Raw genomic sequence first — 20,264 nt, forward strand, 5'->3', positions numbered from 1 at the left:
TGTGGCAATTGATAAACTGCTACTAAAATGTATATAGAAAGGGAAAGGACAAAGACTAGCCACATTAAACTTGAACAAGTAGGTGGACTTCCTCTACCCAATACCAGGATATATCATAAAACTATAATGAGATATTGTGACATTTATGCCAAGGTAGCAAAGTGGACCAATAGAACAAAGAGAGTCCAAAAATAAACCCAGGCATGGGCAGCTACTTGATTTATTATAAAGGCAGCACGGCAGAGCAGAAGCTATCTTCCATAAATGGTGATGGTCAACTGGATAGTAAATGAAAAAATATGGGCCCTACTTCAGAATCACAAAAACAAATTCTGGATGAATCATAGTAAAGGCAAAAATGATAAAGATCCCTGGGGAAAAATGTTTTCATGATGATGCACTAGAGAAAGATTTTGTAAATAAGGCAAAGAATTAATTATAAAGACAAAGATTGGTTCTGACTACCTGGATAATTATTAAAGAACTTCTGTTCATCTACAGATACCATTAATAGAGGGAAAAGGCCAGAATAGGAGGAATTTGCAATACATATAAGGTTTCAAACCTAGCATAAACAATTCCAACAAATCCATAAGACAAAGACAATACAACTGAATAAAATGGGAAAAGAATTAACAGACACTTCACAAGAGAATATTCAAATGGCCCATAATCCTTAGATCCCAGCCATCAGGGAAATACAAATTACAATCACAATGTCATACCACCGCATACTGCTCAGAATGGTTAAAAAAAAAAATACTGACATTACAAGGGGCTGGTGAAGATGTGAAGCAACTGAAATTTATAAGCTACTGATAGGAAGTATAAATTGGTATTCTTTGAGAACTTATTCAAACGAAAACATGCACAAAATGAGCCAGAAATTCCACCACTAAAAGAGAAGTACGGTGATGTTCATAGCAGTACTGTTCATAAAAGCCTCAAAGTGAACACAACCCAAACGTGTGCCCAACATTAAAACTGATAAATTATGGATCAGTGATGGACAGAATACTGCACAGTGGTGTTAAAAAAAATGCTACATCTAACAAGATGAATGACTTTCACAACGTCAACAAAAAAGTATTATATATAAAGTTCAAAATAATTTATGGTGTTAGAAGTCAGAATTGTGGTTATTACTAGGGAAGACAGAGAGATTTGTGATTGGAAAGAGTCTAAGAGTGTGAGGGGGCTTCTGGAGTGCCAGTAAAGATTTATTTCTTGACCAGGGTGATGGTTTCATGGACATGCTCACTTTGCAACAGTTCATCCAACTGCACACTTACCATGAATACTTTTCTGTATGTAAGTCAATAAAGTTTTAATAATTCATGAATCTATGTCTCCAGCCTTGTTCAAACTAACTCATACCTCACGTCTTCTAATGCTGTGCTCACTTGGCCCTTTGATTCAAATCAAGCCTCAAAATCTCAGTTAACACAGTCAAAACCAAAATCATCACCCCTTTGTTATGAGTTGAATTGTGTTCCCCTTAAGATACAATGAAACCCTTAATTCCAAGTACCTGTGAAAGTGACTTTAGGAACCAAGATTCCAAAGACCTTGGAAATACAGTCTTTGCATATGTAATCAAAATGTAAGTTAAGATAAGGTCATACTGGAGGAGGGTGGGCTTAATCCAATGTGACTGCTATCTTTATACAAAAAGGAAAATGCCATGACAGAAATGCCATTGACACCAGAGGAAGAGATTGTAGTAATGCAACCCAAGGAAAGCTACAGATTGATGGCCACCATCAGAAGCTAGGATGAGACAATAAAGAGTTCTACCCAGAGTCTCAGAGTGAATGTGGTCCTCCTGACATTTTGATTTCAGACTTTCTAGGCTCCAGAACTGTGAGAGAATAAATTTCTGTTGTTGTAAGCCACCCAGTTTGTGATATTTTGTTGTGGCAGCCCTAGGAAACTAATACACCCTTCCATGTAAAATCTTAATTCTTACCTCAACCTCCCTTTCAGCAGTATTTACACTATTCTCCCATCTATCTAATACACAAACGCCAAATGCACTCCTCATATACTGGGATCATCAAGAGATATTTTGCCTTTTAATTATCTATTGTTTTTAAACTTTTCCCTTTCATTTCTACCACTGCCGTCCTAATTCAGGCCTTAATAACTCCACAACTAGACTATCCCACTTATGATAAGTACTGCTTAAATACTACTTTCCTGTGTCATTTTTTTCTGTTCCCAAACTTTCAGTAACACTCTATTACATCATATTCAAAAGGTGCTTGGCAGTCTGGCTCTATTCTACTTTTTTCAATACATAAACACAATTGGTTCCCAAGAACACATTTTTTTAAAGATTTTATTTGACAGCAAGAGAGCACAAGCAGGGGGAGTGACAGAGGGAGAGGGAGAAGTAGACTCCCCGCTGAGCAGGGAGCCTAATGTGGGGCTCGATCCCAGGACCCTGAGATCATGACCTGAGCCTAAGGAAGACGCTTAACCAGCTGAGCCACCCAGGCACCCCCACATTTTATTCTTTACCAGTTAGTTTTTCTCAGTATCTAGAATAATTCTGGTAGACACTGCTCAATTAAATACTAACCACCAACATAAACTTATTACTACCGCCACGCTATTATATTTTACAAGTTCATGTTATGCCAACTCATGCTTTCAAATACCCCATTATTTTATTCATTCTTAGTTGATATCTTATTCCATTTTTGCCCCCAAAATTCCACTATGAAGTCCCATATTACCCTACACTCATTTATTGTCAAAATATATCACTTATATCAAAGATCCAAGCCTTGCCACAACCTCCCTTTCTTAGACCTTGACATGTCTATCTTCACCCATCATTTTATTATCCCCTATCTAGTAGAAAGAAGAGCTGCTCATCATTTCTAAGGCTACCCTCTCTCATCTGTGATCTTATCTTTCTACTTCCTTTCTGTTCCTGGACCTTACCATTATCATTGTGCTTCTCCCACTGTGCCCCACCCCCCGCCTCACCTAGACAGACAAATATCATCATAAAAACTAAAAAAATTTTAAGAGAAATTAAGAAAACAATCCCATTTATAACTGCTTCAAAAAGAATAAAATACCTAGGAATAAATTTAATCAAAGAGATGAAAGACCTGTACTCTGAAAACTAAAATACAGTGATGAAAGTGAAGATAATACAAAAACACATGAAAAGCTATACCATGCTCATAAATTGGAAAAATTAGTATTGGTAAAATGTCCATACCACTCAAAGCAATCTACAGATTCAATGCAATCTCTATTTAAAAAAATAGTATTTCTCATAGAACTAGAATAAATAATCCTAAAACTTGTATGGAACCATGAAAGACCTTGAATAGCCAAACCAATCTTAAAAAGAACAAAGCTTGAGGTATCGAAATCTCAGATCTCAAGATAGACTACAAAAGCTGTATTAATTAAAAGAGTATAGTACTGACACAAAAACAGACATATAGATTAACAGAACAGGATAGAGAGCCCCAAAAGAGCCCCACACTTACATGGTCATTAATCTATGACAAAGGAGACCAAGAGTATAGAATGGGGGGGGGGGGAGTCTCTTCAATAAAGGATGTTGAAAAAACAGAACACCAACATGCAAAAAAAAAAAAAAAAAAAAAAATGAAACTGGACCATTTTCTTACAGCATACACAAAAATAAAATGTATTAATGACCTAAACTTGAGACCTGAAACCATACAACTCCTTAAAGAAGACAGAGGCAGTAATCTATTGGACACTGGCCTTAGCAACATTTTTCTAGATATGTCTCCTCAGACAAGGGAAATAAAAGCAAAAATAAACCTTATTAGGACAACACCCAAATAAAAAACTTTTGCACAGCTAAGGAAACCATCAACAAAACAAAAAGACTACTTACTGCGTGGGAGCAGATATTTACAAATCATGTATCTTTTAAGAGGTTAATATTCAAAATATGTAAAGAACTTATACAACTCAGGACCAAAACAAACAAAAAATCCAATTAAAAATGGGCAGACAACTTGAACATGCTTTTTTCCAAAGAAGATATAGAGGGCCAACAGACACATGAAAAGATGCTCAACATCATTAATCATCAGGGAAATACAAATTAAAACCACAATGAGATATATCTCCTTACACCTATCAGAATGGCTAGTATCACAAAGACGAGATATAACAAGTGTTGCCAAAGACGTGGAGAAAAGGGAACTATATAGCACTGCTGGTGGGAATGTAAACTGGTGAAACCTCTTGTGGAAAACAGTACAGAGGTTCCTTAAAAAGTTAAAAAGAGAAATACCATGATTCTGTAATTCCACTACTGGATATTTACCCAAAGAAAACAAAAACACTAATTTACTGCAGTATATTTACTGGTTATGGAAGGAACCTGAGTGTCCATCAGTAGATGAATGGATAAAGAAGGTGTAGTACGTACGTATGTACATACGCATGCGCGCACGCGCGCACACACACACACACACACACACACACACACACACACACACACACACACTGGAATATTACTCAGCCATAAAAAAGAATGAGATCTCGCTATTTGTGACAACATGGATGGACCTAGAGAGTATTGTGCTAAGTAAAATATGTCAGACAAAGAAGACAAGTACCATATGATTCTACTTATATGTAGATCTAAAAAAAAATGAAGAAACAAATAAACAGAATCACAAATACAGAGAACAAATTGGTGGTTGCCAAACAGTAGGGGGTGGGAGGGAAGGGTGAAACAGGTAAAGAAGATAAGAGGTACAAACTTCCAGGGTGCCTGGGTGGCTCAGATGGTTAAGCGTCTGCCTTCGGCTCAGGTCATGATCCCAGGGTCCTGGGATCGAGTCCCGCATCAGGCTCCCTGCTCCTTGGGAGCCTGCTTCTTCCTCTGCCTCTCTCTCTCTCTCTCTTTCATGAATAAATAAATAAAATCTTTAAAAAAAAAAAAAAAAAAGAGGTACAAACTTCCAGTTATAAAATAAGTAAGTCATGGGGATGATAACTACAGCATAGGGAATAAAAAAGTCAATAATATTATGATAACATTGCATGGTGACAAAGGGTAACTATACTTACTGTGGTAAGCACAGCCTAATAACGTATATAATTGTTGAGTCACTATGTTGTACATCTGAAACTAATAGAATACTGTATATGCTGTGAATTGTGTAAGGCTGTTGAATCACAGACCTGTACCTCTGAAACAAATAATACGTTATATGTTAAAAAAAAAAAAAAGAGAGAGTAGGAAGGGAAAAATGAAATCGGAGGGGGAGACGAACCATGAGAGACGATGGACTCTGAAAAACAAACTGAGGGTTCTAGAGGGGAGGGGGTTAGGGGGATGGGTTAGCCTGGGGATGGGTATTAAAGAGGGCACATTGGGCATGGAGCACTGGGTGTTATACACAAACAATGAATCATGGAACACTACATCAAAAACTAACGATATAATGTATGGTGATTAATATAACATATTAAAATTAAATTAAAAAAGAATACTGTATATCTCAACTACACATCATTTTTTTAAAAAAAGCTTTTCTTCAACTTTTTGTAGTGACACCATTAGAAAGTATATTCCCCTGTGCTATGGTAACAATTTCCAGTTTCCAAGAACAGCAATGCCAGTCTAAGAGGCGAAGCTATAACATCCAGTGTCTCAAGAAGCAAAAAGCAATGACCTTGACAGACTGCCCCTTGACATTATCTTGGCTGTAGTTTTGGATATGGTTCTAGATGCCTAGCCTCCTTTGGGTCTTAATTTCCATACCTGAACCACCTGATATCCCTCAAAAGACTTCCTTTTAGTGAAAGTTAAATTTCTAATATTTGTAATTCAGAACCTTGACTGATGTCTTAGTCAACTCAGGCTGCTATAACAAAATACCATAGACTAGGTAACTTAAACAGCAAACATTTCTCATAGTTCAGAGGATAGGGAGTCCAAGATCTGGGTGCTAGCATGATTAGTTCTGGTGAGAACTCTCTTCCTGGCTTACAGATGACTGACTTCTTACTGTATCCACAATATGATGTAGACAGGAAACTCTGATGTCTCTTCCTCTGCTTATAAGACCACTGATCTCATTATGGGGCTCTAACCTCAAGAACCTCATCTAAATCTAATTACGTCCCAAAGAACCCTTCCTAATACCATCACATTGGGAGTTAGGGCTTCAACGTATCATTTTGGGATGACAAACATTCAGCCCATAACAACTGATACATTATTCTTCCCCTTCAAATTACTCTTTCTCTTTTCCATCTTTCCCAAGAGTAGGCCCTACCCTACTACTTCTTAACTATCCCCTCATTTGTTGATTTTTTGGAATTTGACTTCTAACCACTTTTACTAAATCACTGAGTCATCCGTGGACTCCTCTTAACTACTAAATATATTGATCTATTTATCAAGTAATTTTTTTCTAGATTATCCTCCCTCCCCCTTCTTATTCAATTAAAATACCGCAATCTTGAAAAACGTTCCCAGTCCCCTACCCGCTTCCCTTTCCTCCTTTTTCCTTCTCTTCTCCCTCCCTCTTTCCTCCCCCTCCCCCCACCTCAAACAATTCATCTATTCCAAATACCTCAATCCTGATAATTCCCAATTCCACATACTACCCCCACCATCTCATAATAAATTTCCAACTACAGCTCTAAAATATATCCCTGAGGCACCACAATTTAAATGCCTCTGAAAAAGTTACGGGACTAAAATCCATCAATCCTTTTACTATCCTTTTCTAGCCATTCAAAAGATAAGCATTAAGTACATATCCAACTCTTCCTTCTTCACCCACTATGATATCCAAACACCAGGTATTCTGCTCAGATCCATCTCTCCACTCAAGCCTTTTGCCAAATTGTCATTTGTCTCCACAACCTTGTCTTCCATGGACAATTGCAACGGTTTTCCCTTTTGTCTCTCATATCTCCAATATATCTTATGCATTGCTGTCAGGGCTATACAATATCCGCAAATCACAGAAAGATTCAGTAGTTACCTGCCTTCAAAAGCTCCTCACTGCCTACCATACAAAGTCTACTCTCCTCAGCATCAGCAAAGTATTTAAAAATCCCATGACTTCCCTACAAAAAGCTCATGCTTGAACCACATGGGAACATTCCTTCCACAGAGTTCTCAGTCCAGTGATTTTTTTTCATCCTGGAATGCCCTTTTTCTTTGACTTTTCCTCACAAATGGAAATCTAGATTCTTCCTGCAAGGTTCAGCTACAGAATTAGATCTTCTATTAAGTCTTCCTCCATTGCCAATAAAACTGCTCCTTCTATAATCCCACAATACTCTTATATAAATTTCTAATATAAGACAATTCAATTTCCCTTGCATTATTGTTAGTTGTATTTACAAAGCACTTTATTGCAGTTTAATAAGGATTTCATTTAATTTTCACAGCAACTCTGTAAATGAACTATTTAGCCACCTTTATGAAACAGGGAGTGAAACAGGCAGAGAGGCTAAGTAACTGGATTTAACACACACACACACACACACACACACACACACACACATTCTAATTCCAAATCTCCTAACAATTAAGTTTTACATTTATTAAGAAAGAGTCCAAAGCCCCTTGCATACAGTCCTTTCTGTGTAACAGATGCTTTGTGTTTTAATATTCTTTTCCCTGTTTGAAATAACCCTGTTTTACTTGTCCAAACTTAATCCATTCTTGAAGACAGAGCTCAAAAGTTTCATCTCCTCTAATTAGCTTTCCTTGACTCTTCCAGGCCCTACTAGTCTTTTTTTAAGCTTGTATCATACTACTTGCAATGTTTTTTTACAAATATCTTTTTTTTTTTAAGATTTTATTTATTTATTTGAGAGACAGAGAGAATGAGAGAGAAAGCACATGAGATGGGGGGGAGGGTCAGAGGGAGAAGCAGACTCCCCGCCGAGCAGGGAGCCCGATGCGGGACTCGATCCAGGGACTCCAGGATCATGACCTGAGCCGAAGGCAGTCGCTTAACCAACTGAGCCACCCAGGCGCCCATTTTTACAAATATCTTTGTCTATATTTTAGCATGCAGTTAGTCTTACTAATGGGTTTATAAACTTGGCACCAACCACCATATCTTATTTCACTGAGGTATCCTCTAAACTACCTAGCAGTCAGTTGGTGCTATATTACCTATTTCCTGATTGATGCTCAATGGTCCCCTCTCTATCCCCTGCTCTAATTTCTATGTCCTTTATTTTTTGCATTACAGGAATGAGTCAACTGTTGTGACTATACATTATATTTTAACAGTAAATATTACTCAACCCACTCCTGAAATTTAAAGTTCACATGTCAAGTATTTTAATCATCTGCTGGAAGAAAAATCTAGAGTGACTATTTTAGATGACTGTAGAGGGCAGCAAAGCAACAGCAGTATCCCCAAAGAAAACTACGTATATTTCTTAGGCAATTTCAGATTTGTTTTTATATTTTAACAGATGTTGTTAGGATTAAAGCTTTTAGAAGGCAAGAGACATTTCTGCATCCTCTATACAAATTTCACCAACTATTTATGTATTTAAACATTTTCACTATCAGTTATAAATATAACAAAACTGTGTCAATGTCCAGATCCTTTTATACACAATATGGAAAAATAAGTTTGATGAACAATAATGCATGGCTTCAAAACAGCCACCATAATTGCTAATTCTTACGAATCTAAAAGTTGAAATGTTTTTTCATTAAAAAGTGTAAAAATAATCTATCTTAAATACAGAAAAGAATGTCAGTAGTCTAAACAGCCTTATTTCTTGCTAAGGATAGATGTCATCATTAGTGTTATTAATTCTAGCCTTGATATGCCTTCTTTTTGTTATTCAAAATCAGTCAGGCAACCACAGGAGCTATACCAGTTTTAACAGAAAAAAATAATAAATCTCTGACATTATACTCGTGTACAACAAACAGAAGGTAACAACTTCAAAGAGAATAGGAGTTCCTACCATTATACTTTAATATTAAAGTTCATTCTGGTTTTAACATGAATTAGCCAAAACTGTACCATAAAACAATCATATGCTTATAATTATATTTATAATCAGATATTTACAATGCTTACAAGGATAGTGAAACTACCATAAAAGTTGATACAACTGCATTACTTGCACATGTTACCCAAGGCTTTTCCTTGTGGTAATTTTCTTTTAATCTCTTTTAAGTTTAACAAGCAGAAATCAGAGATTTAGAGCAGCTGCTAGAGCCATTAACATATGCAGACTCATGGTTTAGTGAAAAATGCTATGATGTTCTAGCCCTGTGCCCTTAATGAGAAGGCTTGAACTGTAGCTAAGTACCTTCTCCCACTTGAATCTCTTCAGTAAAAAGCAAATAGAGAAGCTTTTTTAAAAATTTTGCATTTAAAATAAATGAACCAGGGTATCTCTAAGCAGATTTAAAAACTAGACAGTTTATAATGGTGTGACTTAGTCAATATTAAATTGAACTTATAACCATGAATGATTATCTCTAATCTAAATCAAATTAGAAGGGAATTTGGAGTTCATAATGACAGGACACTTGTGAAATGAATCTTAATCTAGCCCACAATAGCTATGACTAAATTAGAAATCATATTAATAAATTTCAAAAACAATGGCAATATTCAAAAAATATTAAAATATTTTAATAATGACAATAATGTTTATCATGGGTAACACATAGAAATAGTTACTATATGAAAATGGTCTCTCCAGAGTTTAGCAATACTAACATTTCATTAGTATTTTTTTCCTCTAAATTGAAGCCATTAGAAAAGCTGAGTACACTCTTAATTTTATACAATGTTCTCAACACTGAGTTGGAGTCCTCACTGTATGCACCTATTTTTATAATTGCCTCTTGGTTTTTTCATGTCCTTCCCAATAACAGCACTGACATATTTCCATTACAAAACAATTGGCTATCTTAAATTTACCCAACTTCTTTCAAAAATTAAAAACCAGAGTGAGATGTGTTATACATAAAGTGAGGTATGTCACACAGAAGCTGCTTAAACTACATATGTCCTGGGATAAATAATACACAACTGATTTTGCAATACCAAAGGAAAAAAAATTGCATTCCTCCTAGAAGGTCAATTTTGCAAACATCTCAGATTCAAAATGGATAAGACAATGGGGAATAAAGAGACAGAACTAAAGAAAGCAAAAGGAATTTTAGAAAAAAGAAAAACCAATAACTACCTCATCAAGCAGTATCTTTAAATGTTGCTAACAACCTCTTCTAGTTTTATATATAATATATAATAAATTTATATAAATATACACACACACATATTCCCCCTATCTTGGAAGGTAGGAATAGGAATGTCAAAATAGGAATAATATCAAATACACGCATCTCTCTAAAGATATATTTTCTAGTGTGCTTTTTAAAATATAGTTTCTTCAACATAACAGATATTACACAAAAAAGAATTTAATTAATTTGTAAAACAGGATATCTTATGGAAGAATTTCTTAGACTATTAACAAACTAACTTTACATAAGGGGGTTATATGGTTAGTTTTTCCCATTCCCAAGTCTATTTCACCATGGTACTTTCTCCCAGAAACATATCTTCTGAGACTTAAGTTCCACAGAAACACTTTGGCAAACATTGCTCTAAACCTAAAAACAGGAAAAAAAAAAAAAAGTGAATAGAGTGTGCATGTTTTTCCCTCTAATGACTGCATGTCACATTATTAAACACAGAAGAGGGTAGGCATCCGGGGACTAAGGAATAAAAGATACCTAGGATCAGATAAGAAATAAAATCAAGTTCAGAAAAGTTTCACAGTTACTTAGTATAGCTATTATTCTATTATTTCATTTCAACATGAAAGATGAAATCATAAACCATTCTTTTGATGCCATTTACAGTATAGCAAATTTGGTCAGTTTCTTAAACAGGAAAAAAAAGCAAATGTTAAAATCTATATAGTTTGAAAAATAATTTGTTTATTCTGTGATATGTGTTATAATACATACAATGAAGCCTGAGGCAAGATCTTTAGGCAAAGACCACATATCACAAAACAACTTACAATTAAATACTACATAACAAGTACGAAGACTAACTACTTTACAAAGAATTTGCTCACTTTAGGCAAGAAGTGGTAAGAGAAGGCTTCACAGAGAAAATTAACCTTAAACCAGGTACTTCAGAGTTTGAGTTGGCAGGCAGGAAGAGCAATGTCATTTTAGGCCTTGTAAGTAAGGACCAAAGAAGGGCACAACCTACTTCAGAGACATGTACAGTTTAGACCTGCACTGACCAATATGGTAGCCTCCAGCCACAACTGACTACTGAGCACATGAAATATAGCTAGTTTAAATAACGAATGGTAAGTATAAAATACACACCAAATTTCAAAGACTAGGAAAGAAAATGTAAAATATCTCAACTTTTTAACATCAAATTGTGTCATGAAGTGATATTTTGGTTATGTTGTGTTAAATAAAATATATTATTAAGGTTAATTTCACCTGTTTTATTATTTTTAATGTGGTATCAGGATAACTTAAAATTATGTATATGGCTCATTATATTTCTGTTGGACAGTACTGGACTAGATTAAATTTGATTTTGCTGTTAAAATCTTGAAATAAAGAAATTTGAGTGCCTACTACATGCCAAGCACTTCTGATACATGAGTGCACAAAACAAGTGGAATATATGGACATCTGGTCAAACCATAAATTAAAATATAACAAACAGCATTCATCAAGGAAAGAATCATCTGAAGATGTCTCTCAAAATACAAATACCCCAATCCCCAGGCTCCATATCCACCCCTCTTGCAAAAATTGTCAATCCAGGAAGTCCACAGTGGGGCCTAGAAAGTTGTTTCAAAAAGATTTCCTAGTAACGAAGATATGAACGCACCTGCGCGCCCTACTTCTGCTGACCCTGGCCAGCTGAGAACAGTGATTTATAGCCCCCCCCACCTTTATTTCTTCTGAATAACCTGAGAGCCTAAAAAGCCTCCATTCAGTTCAAAGCCAACCTATTTAAAATAACTTTGATTCTTTTTAACCATTAAAGAAAATCAAAGTTTTTAAAACTTTCCTATCTATAGAGCCACATGTACAATTTAGTATCTTACACCTACAAAATAATCATCTGACGTACTGAAAAGCATACTGCCAATTCTTAGCCACTTAATCCAGTTACAAACTGGCATATTTTCACACATGCCTCAAATTCCAGTTTATGAATATCTACTCACGATACAACAGGTAGTTTTTTCCTACTCATCTTAATTAGCAGATGTCTGTTGGGGAATTGCAAGAAAAACAATCTCCCTAGATGCTATATTAAAGAGAATATGTAAAATTCAGAATAAGTCTGCGATACAATATCCTTTCTAAAATAACTACAGTACTTGCAAAATGGCTGTACCTAAACTCATAAGGGGCAGCTCTCACTAAAATTTTAAATTAATGACCTATGGTATAATAAGTGAGTCATTTAGGATAAAACTTAAAGCTCACCCTTGATAAAGATTCACAACAAATTTTATTTAAATGATTAAATATGTCAGAACCTATTATAAAAATAGAAATCTTAAGTTTTATAAAATTCAGGAAATGATACATATTCAAGACTTTAAATAATTTTACATAAAAATACAAAAGGTAATCAAAAGTATGACATTTATCTACTTAGATTTTTGGATCTGAATGCCTGGTACATAAAATCATCTAGTAGTCATCCCATTACTAACTTAAGGATTATTTGATTTTATCCTAAATTTATATATTAATAGCCATTATTAATTAAATGTCACATCTTTCACAAACTAGTTTTTTATTATGAATTGTTATGAGCACCTTAGTAGAGTATAGAATATGCTATAAAAATGTTACTTACTCTCATTTTAAAGGGGCAAATTACAAAATGTCAAAATACTCTACTTTTTAAAAAGGGTATCCCACCCAGCTTCTTTTCAGTAATTTTCAAATAACAGGCAATAAGCCGTAAGTTTTACTTCTTACTACACTGATACAAAATGTACATCAGAGTTACTGAATCACTAAATTAAACATATATAAATATATGGAAGCATAGGTGAAATAAACAAGGCAAGACTATAAATACATACATGCACAAATATTTAATTGCCCGGCTTTTTCCAATTCCTATTTCTGATGCTATAGCTAAATGCAAGAATGGAAGATTTGGGTGTTTTTGCTTGCTTCTAAATTTGGTTCACTTTCGAATTATATCTGTTTAGGATGCATAAAGATTTATATAGGCTGTGTGTATTACAGGTCCCAATCTGATAACTTGATAAACTTAATTGTGACACTTTTCTCCAACTCTACATTTTCAATATAAACACTAACATTCCAAGCAACCTATGGAACTGCCAAATCTTAAAAGGCATTCTGCATCACCAAGGGAAGATTCAACTTGGTTCCATACAATTACACAAGTTAGTTAATTTCACTGTGTCCTAATCTGAAAATTGGTCTTCTGAATATTTATCTGAAGTAAATTTAACAAATATTTGAAGAACACTGCATTATACACTCAAAATAAAGATGTAAAGTGCAAACAGAATAAGTCAATTACCTTGAAAACTCAATTATTCAAGACATCAGAGTAGAATTTAAGAATGACAAATACTACGCAGGTTAGCTTATAAGGTGCAATCTAATAAATGCTAACATTTGAACGTTCGTTATATTCCATGCACCCTGTTTTATTTTATTCTTTGATTTAATCCTCTCAACTCTATAGGCAAAGTGATAACATCTTTTTTTTTTTAAGATGAAAAACCTTAAGTTTACTGAGGTTAAACAGCTTGCCAAGGATTCAAAAAGGCTAGTAAGTGGCAGCCTTTTTTCAGAATCAAACTGCCTATTTAGTATCTAAACCACAAAGAGCAGAGAGAGAGAAAGTAAACTTGTACCACCTACCACAATGCCTAATCTCAATAAGATCTGACTCAACTGATTTTTTACTTTTTTAAAAGATTTATTTATTTATTTGAGAGGCGGGGGTAGAAGGAGAGGGAGAGAAGCAGAATCCGCTAGATCCCAGGACCCTGAGATCATGACCTGAGCTGAAATCAAGAGTCGGATGCTCAACCAACTGAGCCACCCAGGTGCCCCTCAACTGATAGTTTAAAAAGTAATTTTTTTTCCTCAGTTCACATTCATATATCTTTACCTAATGAGTTAGGTATCGCTCTTCTGGGCAACCCCATAGTACCTCATACAGATCTCTATCATAAACACTGGACTGTCCTATGAACAACTGTTTCTTTCATGTCTATCATCACAATGCTGTAAGCTCCTTGAAGCCAGGACTCTGCCTTACTCATGTTTTATGTCCCCACGTGCCTAACAAGTGCCGGAATACGGAAAGTACTATAAGTGCTGTTAAAGGTTCAATATAATATTAGATCTTTTTTATCACCTTCTAACATCCATCTTCAGATAAAACTTTGATGAAAATGGAAAGTCACAGAATCCTAGTTTCAAATAGGAATTGACAAAGGTCAAGAAGCCTTTACCTTCTTCCTTCATTGATACCATATCCCAGGTAGAATTCTCTACCTTTAAAGAAAATGGTGGAAGGAAAGTGAGATAAATCTAATCACCTCTAAATTAATTATTGCCATCATAAAAAAATATGGCTGAAACTAATATAACATTGTGTGTTAACTCTACTTCAGTTAAAAAAAATATGGAATTCCCGAATAATGAGCTTTAAATAAATGAGATTTATGAAGTCACATGGTATTGTAAATCTAGTCCCCTTGACCTTTATACCTAGAAATTTATTTCTTAGGCTTAAAAAACAAAAAGCAAAAAACCTGACAGTTTGTAAACATTTTAAAAGTTCAGTTCTTCATAGAAGACAGTGTACACCCGCAAAACAACATAAATGATGTCATTTTTTACAGCTTTCAGAGTATCAAGTCTACCAGTTGCAAGGGTTTTTTTTTTTTTTAAGTAAATGAACATGGTGTAAAAATTACCTTGCACTAATAGATGATATTGCAGATGTTAAGCATAGCTAAGGTCGTGCTAAATTTACACAAGCAGCATATCAAAAATAGCAGCAAAAAGAAAAAAATATCCATAAATGTTGAACAAGTAATGGATTCTGATTAACAAATCAGATAATCATCTCTTTAAAGCCTAAAAATCTTTTCAACTCTAAAACTGACTACTCAAACAATAGTACACATAAAACCTTGTCAGTAGTACTATGAATGTCAGATCAACAAACAGGTTACATGAAGAAAATTCTACTTCCATACTTATTAAGGATCCGAAAGTCGGGAAAACTGTGCCCTACTCAAAGACTTTCTAAAATAGAGACAGAGGTTGATGGAAAAAAAAAAAAGTCATAAGGATTCACAAATTAGGGTGTTATTAACACTATAAGCCAGAAAAGGAAGCTTTTTAAAAGAACAGGGCACACAGTAACACAAAGCTAGTGCCTGTCTCTACAACTACAAGCAGAATTGACTCTAAAAATTCAATTTACACCTGCTCTAAATCACAATCCATTTGCCTATTTTACTTGAATTTTTAGGACCTAAAATAAAAATATCAAGCCCCTCCGATAGGACATTACTAAAGAGGTTAAAGAAAAAAAAGCTCCTTTCTTCTTCCATATGAAAACCAATGCATTCCTTCAAAAGTAATCAACATTTCACTTGTACAAGCACTATGAAATTATTGCTCAAAATCTATATCCTTGATTATCTGCACATACCACCCAGTTCTAGTCTTCTATAAGGCTTCGCCCAGCTAGATAAGCCTTTATTAGAGATACAAGTACTACTCACTGGGTCCTTAACACAATCGAAATCAGGCCAGTAAACTGTTAACAAACACCCCCTCCAACTTTTCTCCCACCCAACTGTAACCCACAATCCTCCCTAATGGAAAAGAACAGTACACAAATTCAACTTAGAATCTTAAATCAATTTAAAGAGGTAACAGCATTAAGAACTGTGTTGTGGAACCAAACAGCTGGGGAGTGGAGCTACAGAAACAATGCAGATTAGATAACAAGCAGTTTATCAGACTATACTCTGTAAATCAGAAACTTTCATTACAATGCTTGAAACGTGGTGGTGAACTGGTAGAGGAAATTCTCAGCCTATAAGGGGCACTCATCTCTTGAAAACTCTGCCTCCCTCATAACCAACTACCCTGACACAACCTCCCGGAACAGGACGTTCTTTCTTCTAAATCACACCATCCCAGAAATCCGCACACATCTCTCCTTTTAATAAACACTGATAAAACTTCTGGTTTCATTTACGATTTCATTAAACACAGATCCAACAGCAGCCTTAATGTACCAATAAAAATGTTTTGAGTAAACCAATCTTTAGCAAGCGTTAAGTTTTTGCTTCTCCACCTTCCTCACCAAGTAAGTGTCAGAAATGAATAACTTCCTGCAGTATTTCAGTATTACCAAAAGACACACAGAGCTAATCCCCAAAGACTGGTGATCTTACTTTCCCAAATCACCGCCTTCCATTAATGATCACTTACGTCCATCTCTCTTGCGTGAGAGATCAGATTTTTTTTTTTACACGATCCTTAACAAGTGGACTTCTAGTCTCCGATACCTAGGTACAGAATTTACAAAGAGACTAACTCCCAAATGTGACAGGAAAACTGTAACATAAAACGAGGGAAGAAAGAAACGGGAAGAGGTGTGGGGTTTGTTTTGATCAGAACAGCCGGAGCACAGTAGATGCAATCAGGTATTTAACACATAAATCAAAGTCCCGAAGACAAACAGGGTTCGCTAAAATAAACACGGACAGTGTGAGAGACGTCCCACAAACTGGAAGGCAGCGACGGGCTCAATGCAACGTGACCCAGAGGCTGCGAGGGCAGAACCGGGCCGGACGACCGTAGAAAACTGTAGGGGATGCTGTAGGGTGGGCTAACATGGTGCCTTCTCCAGGGTGGAAGGCGATGAGGGGTTGGCAGCCAAAGGTTTCATCCCGTCGGGCTGTGGTCCCAAAAGGTATCCGGGCTCAGAGCTCAAGTTTCACGGCGGGGGGGAGGGAGGGAAAGGAGGCAGCAACCGTGCAGCCAGGCACCTTCGCCCCAGCCCAGAAGTCCGCGCTCTCGGCTTCCTCCGCGAAAGAGAGAGGAGGTAACGGTCCCCGGAGCAAACACTGAGGAGCTCCCAGCGCACCCAGCACTCGGCGTCGGGCAACGGCGCGGTGAGCGGGGGAGGGGAGCGGGCGGCCGGCGCTGCACCCGCCGGCCCCGGCCCTTCCCCGGCCTCGCCCCGGGCGCGGCGAAAAGTTTCCAGCCAAAGTCCGCGGCACCCGCTCGCGCAGCCAACCGCCGAGCACAACTGCCTCGCCGTCCCGGAGAGCGGCCCGCGCCGGCCGGCCACGGCGCCGGGACCCTAGGTCGCGCCTCCCTCAGCCCGCGCCGGCCGCCGAGGTTCACCTACCACAGAGCCGGGAGAAGAGCAGCAGCGGGAAAAGCAGCAGCAGTAGCGGTGGTGGCGTCGGGGGCGGCAGCAGGAGTCCGGCCCCGGGGGGAGAGGCGGAGGAAAGTTGTGCTTTGCCGCCTCCGGGACACAGCGGGGCCGGCCCCGGGGTCCGCGCCATCCCCCACCCTCCCCCCGGCCCGCTGGCTCGCCCGCCCCCCCGGCTCCCCCGGCCCCGGCGCCTTAGGCTCTGGGCGGCGGCAGCAGCGGCGGCGACGGCGGAGGGTCCGGCGCGCGGGTCCCCAACTCCCAGTTCTTGAGCCGTCGCCGCGGGCTGACACTGAGCGGAGCGCTCACGGCTGCCTCGACTCCGCCGTCGCCGACGCCACTGCCGAGGCTGAGGCGGGAGCCGCCCGCCGCCGCCGCCGCCGCCGCCGCCGCCACTCCCCTCCCCCAGGCACCCGCCCGCCTCGAACTCCTGGGAACTCGGAACGCACCACCCCGCCCCGCACGGGAGGGGGAGAAGAAGCCGACCCTCAGAGCCGGCGCTGGGACTCGCCCGCCCTCCCCGCACAACTCCAGCTCCCGTCTGATCGCGGACTGCAAGCCGCGTCTCCTCCCACCCCGCCCTCCTACACACGCTCCTCCCTCTTCAAAAAAAAAAAAAAAAAATCTCTTCTCTCTACTTTGATAACGGGTTTCTCCCAAAGCAGGGCTTTCAAGAGGACAGGAAAATCTGGAATAGGTTAGTAGGCCCCGCCCCTCGTTCCTGCCTCGTCCCCGCCTCGTTCCCCCCTTCCCAACGTTTCCAATGGTCTCTCCCACTCCGCCCCTCGCGGGTCCACCGCTGCCCAGGCGCAGACGGAGGTGGAGGGCGGCGGGACAATCGTGCTGGCTTCTCGCCTCGCTCGGGCCGCGCTCTCCCTCTGGCGGGGAGCCGGGACAGGAGGCGGGGGGAGTTAGGAGGGGAAGGCAGGATGGGGCTGCCCTTCCGTTGCCCACGCTAAAGGTCCCTGTCTAGGAGGCTGTACATAGCCTGCAGAACTAGTCATCTCCCTCCTCGCCGGGGACGCCGGGGGCTGAAAGGAGAGATTTTCTCCTTCCTGCTTCCCGGGACAGCGGCGCTCCCCGAATCCCTCCCTTCTTTCCAGCTCCACTTCCCCCAGCCCTCCGAGGCTTGTTTGCACAGGCGTTTTTCTTGCTCCTTTCTCTTGGGAGGGCGGCTTGGTGGAAGGGTCAGCGGAGGCAGGGGAGAAGAGGGGCCCCAGAAGGTTTGCTTTTTCGCTCTTGCTTCTCCGGCCGCCGAGCTGTCCGCTGTCCTCGCCGGGCAACTGGTAACAGGAGGCCATGGATTTCCCCCATCGGAGCGCCTCGAGTGCGGTGGTGTTTCTCTTTGGTTTTGTTTCATTTGCATGTTCGCACGTGTAATTTTATTTTCATTGCCTGTTTTCCTCTGAACTGATCGCGGTAAAGCGACCTCGGGAAGTGTTAAGCATTTGCCCGTAAGATGTCTGGGATCCATCACGACCCTCCCTCACCCCAGGTGGCTACGCGCCCTGCCCTCTTCATCCGCCCGCCACGCACAGCCCTGGTGGCCTGACCTTGAAGCCACAGCCACTAGCGGTTTTGCAGGGGCGGAGGACAGTTTGGACTGTCCCGAGAGGGACTGGAGGCAGAGGACACACGTCCTCAATCCGGACACCATTAATTTTATGGAGGTCCTGGCATCTCCACCAGATAGCTAGAAATGTGCTCCCAGCAAGAAGGAAAGTCGAACAAGGATTTAGCCGCCTGTCGCAGTTAAACCAATGCTTGCCTGCCGCCAAGATCACACCCTTTCCATCACTAGCAGCCCCCCCCCCCCCCCCCCCCCCCCCCCCCCGGTTTACAGTGTTTTACTCACCTCCAAAGCTACACACCATTCTACCCCTCCCTACCGCTCTTTTTTCTTTCTCAACTTCCGCCTCCCATCCTGTCTACAAGCGCTCGGCTTAGTACCTCTCTTCCTCCATCCTCTGTTTTTCTTTTTCTCTCTTTCTATCTCTGTCTCTCATCCAGCCTGTCTCCTGCGGCCACTCTTTTCCATCGCCTATCCTCAGGATGCACTTGTGAATAAACCTTGTCCTGCGTCTCTCCCGGAGATCCCCTGATGATGATCATAATTGACGAAATGTAGCTATTGTGACATTCCTCAGCTGTGCTGACACCACCGTTTCCCTTGAGAAAATTTCTTTTCCTATTTTCTCATTCTCTAAACCTAATTTCACTGCTAAATTTAGATAAAGCCCACTGTGCAGCGACTAGCTAATTATCTGTTTAGATAGCACTTCACGTTGTTGAGAGCAAGTTAAATATTAAACAACCAAAATTTTAATATCACTAGCCAATTTCATTCCCCTGGCCTTCCCCTGATGGTTCCAGTTTCCAGAAAAAGTAATTTGGCCAACATTTGAAAAGGTGCCAAAGGCTTAATATGGGGGGCCATTGTGCAATTGCTACAGAGACCAGGAGGGATTAGCAGGTTTAGTGCTTCTCAAAAGGATGATATGGAGCTTTAAAAAATGTATTTCCTCCATATTTTGAGAAATTGGATTAGTGACATGCTATGATTATATTATTCTCTGACCTAAAGTGAAGAGAGAGCATGGAAGAGCAGTATTTATAGATATTAATATAAGCATTAAAAGAGCACTATGCTGGTGTTTTATGTGCATACATGCATTATGTCCTAATATTAATCATTTGTGTTGATATAGCATCTTTGGCCAGAGATGTCAGAGCACAGGCTTACTTCCCATGGAAGGTAGCAATTAC

General features: G+C 39.2%; 1 protein-coding gene across 2 annotated transcripts in view; it reads right to left on the reverse strand.

Moving 5' to 3' along the window:
- NECTIN3 (nectin cell adhesion molecule 3) overlaps nt 1-19,460 on the reverse strand; it is a 126,478-nt gene extending 107,018 nt beyond the window's left edge. Inside the window, exon 1 of one of the 2 annotated variants that reach the window (XM_027583127.2) lies at nt 17,472-18,027. In XM_027583127.2, coding sequence (XP_027438928.1) covers nt 17,472-17,631 — 160 coding nt within the window. In that variant the 5' untranslated portion in view covers nt 17,632-18,027. Of the gene's footprint in view, nt 1-17,471; nt 18,028-19,353 lie in introns of those variants that run through there. The other variant, XM_027583128.1, reaches the window with a different exon arrangement.
- Nucleotides 19,461-20,264: the final 804 nt, after the last annotated feature.

The sequence above is a fragment of the Zalophus californianus genome, chromosome 1 (genome assembly GCF_009762305.2).
Source record: "Zalophus californianus isolate mZalCal1 chromosome 1, mZalCal1.pri.v2, whole genome shotgun sequence".
Lineage (NCBI taxonomy): Eukaryota > Metazoa > Chordata > Mammalia > Carnivora > Otariidae > Zalophus > Zalophus californianus.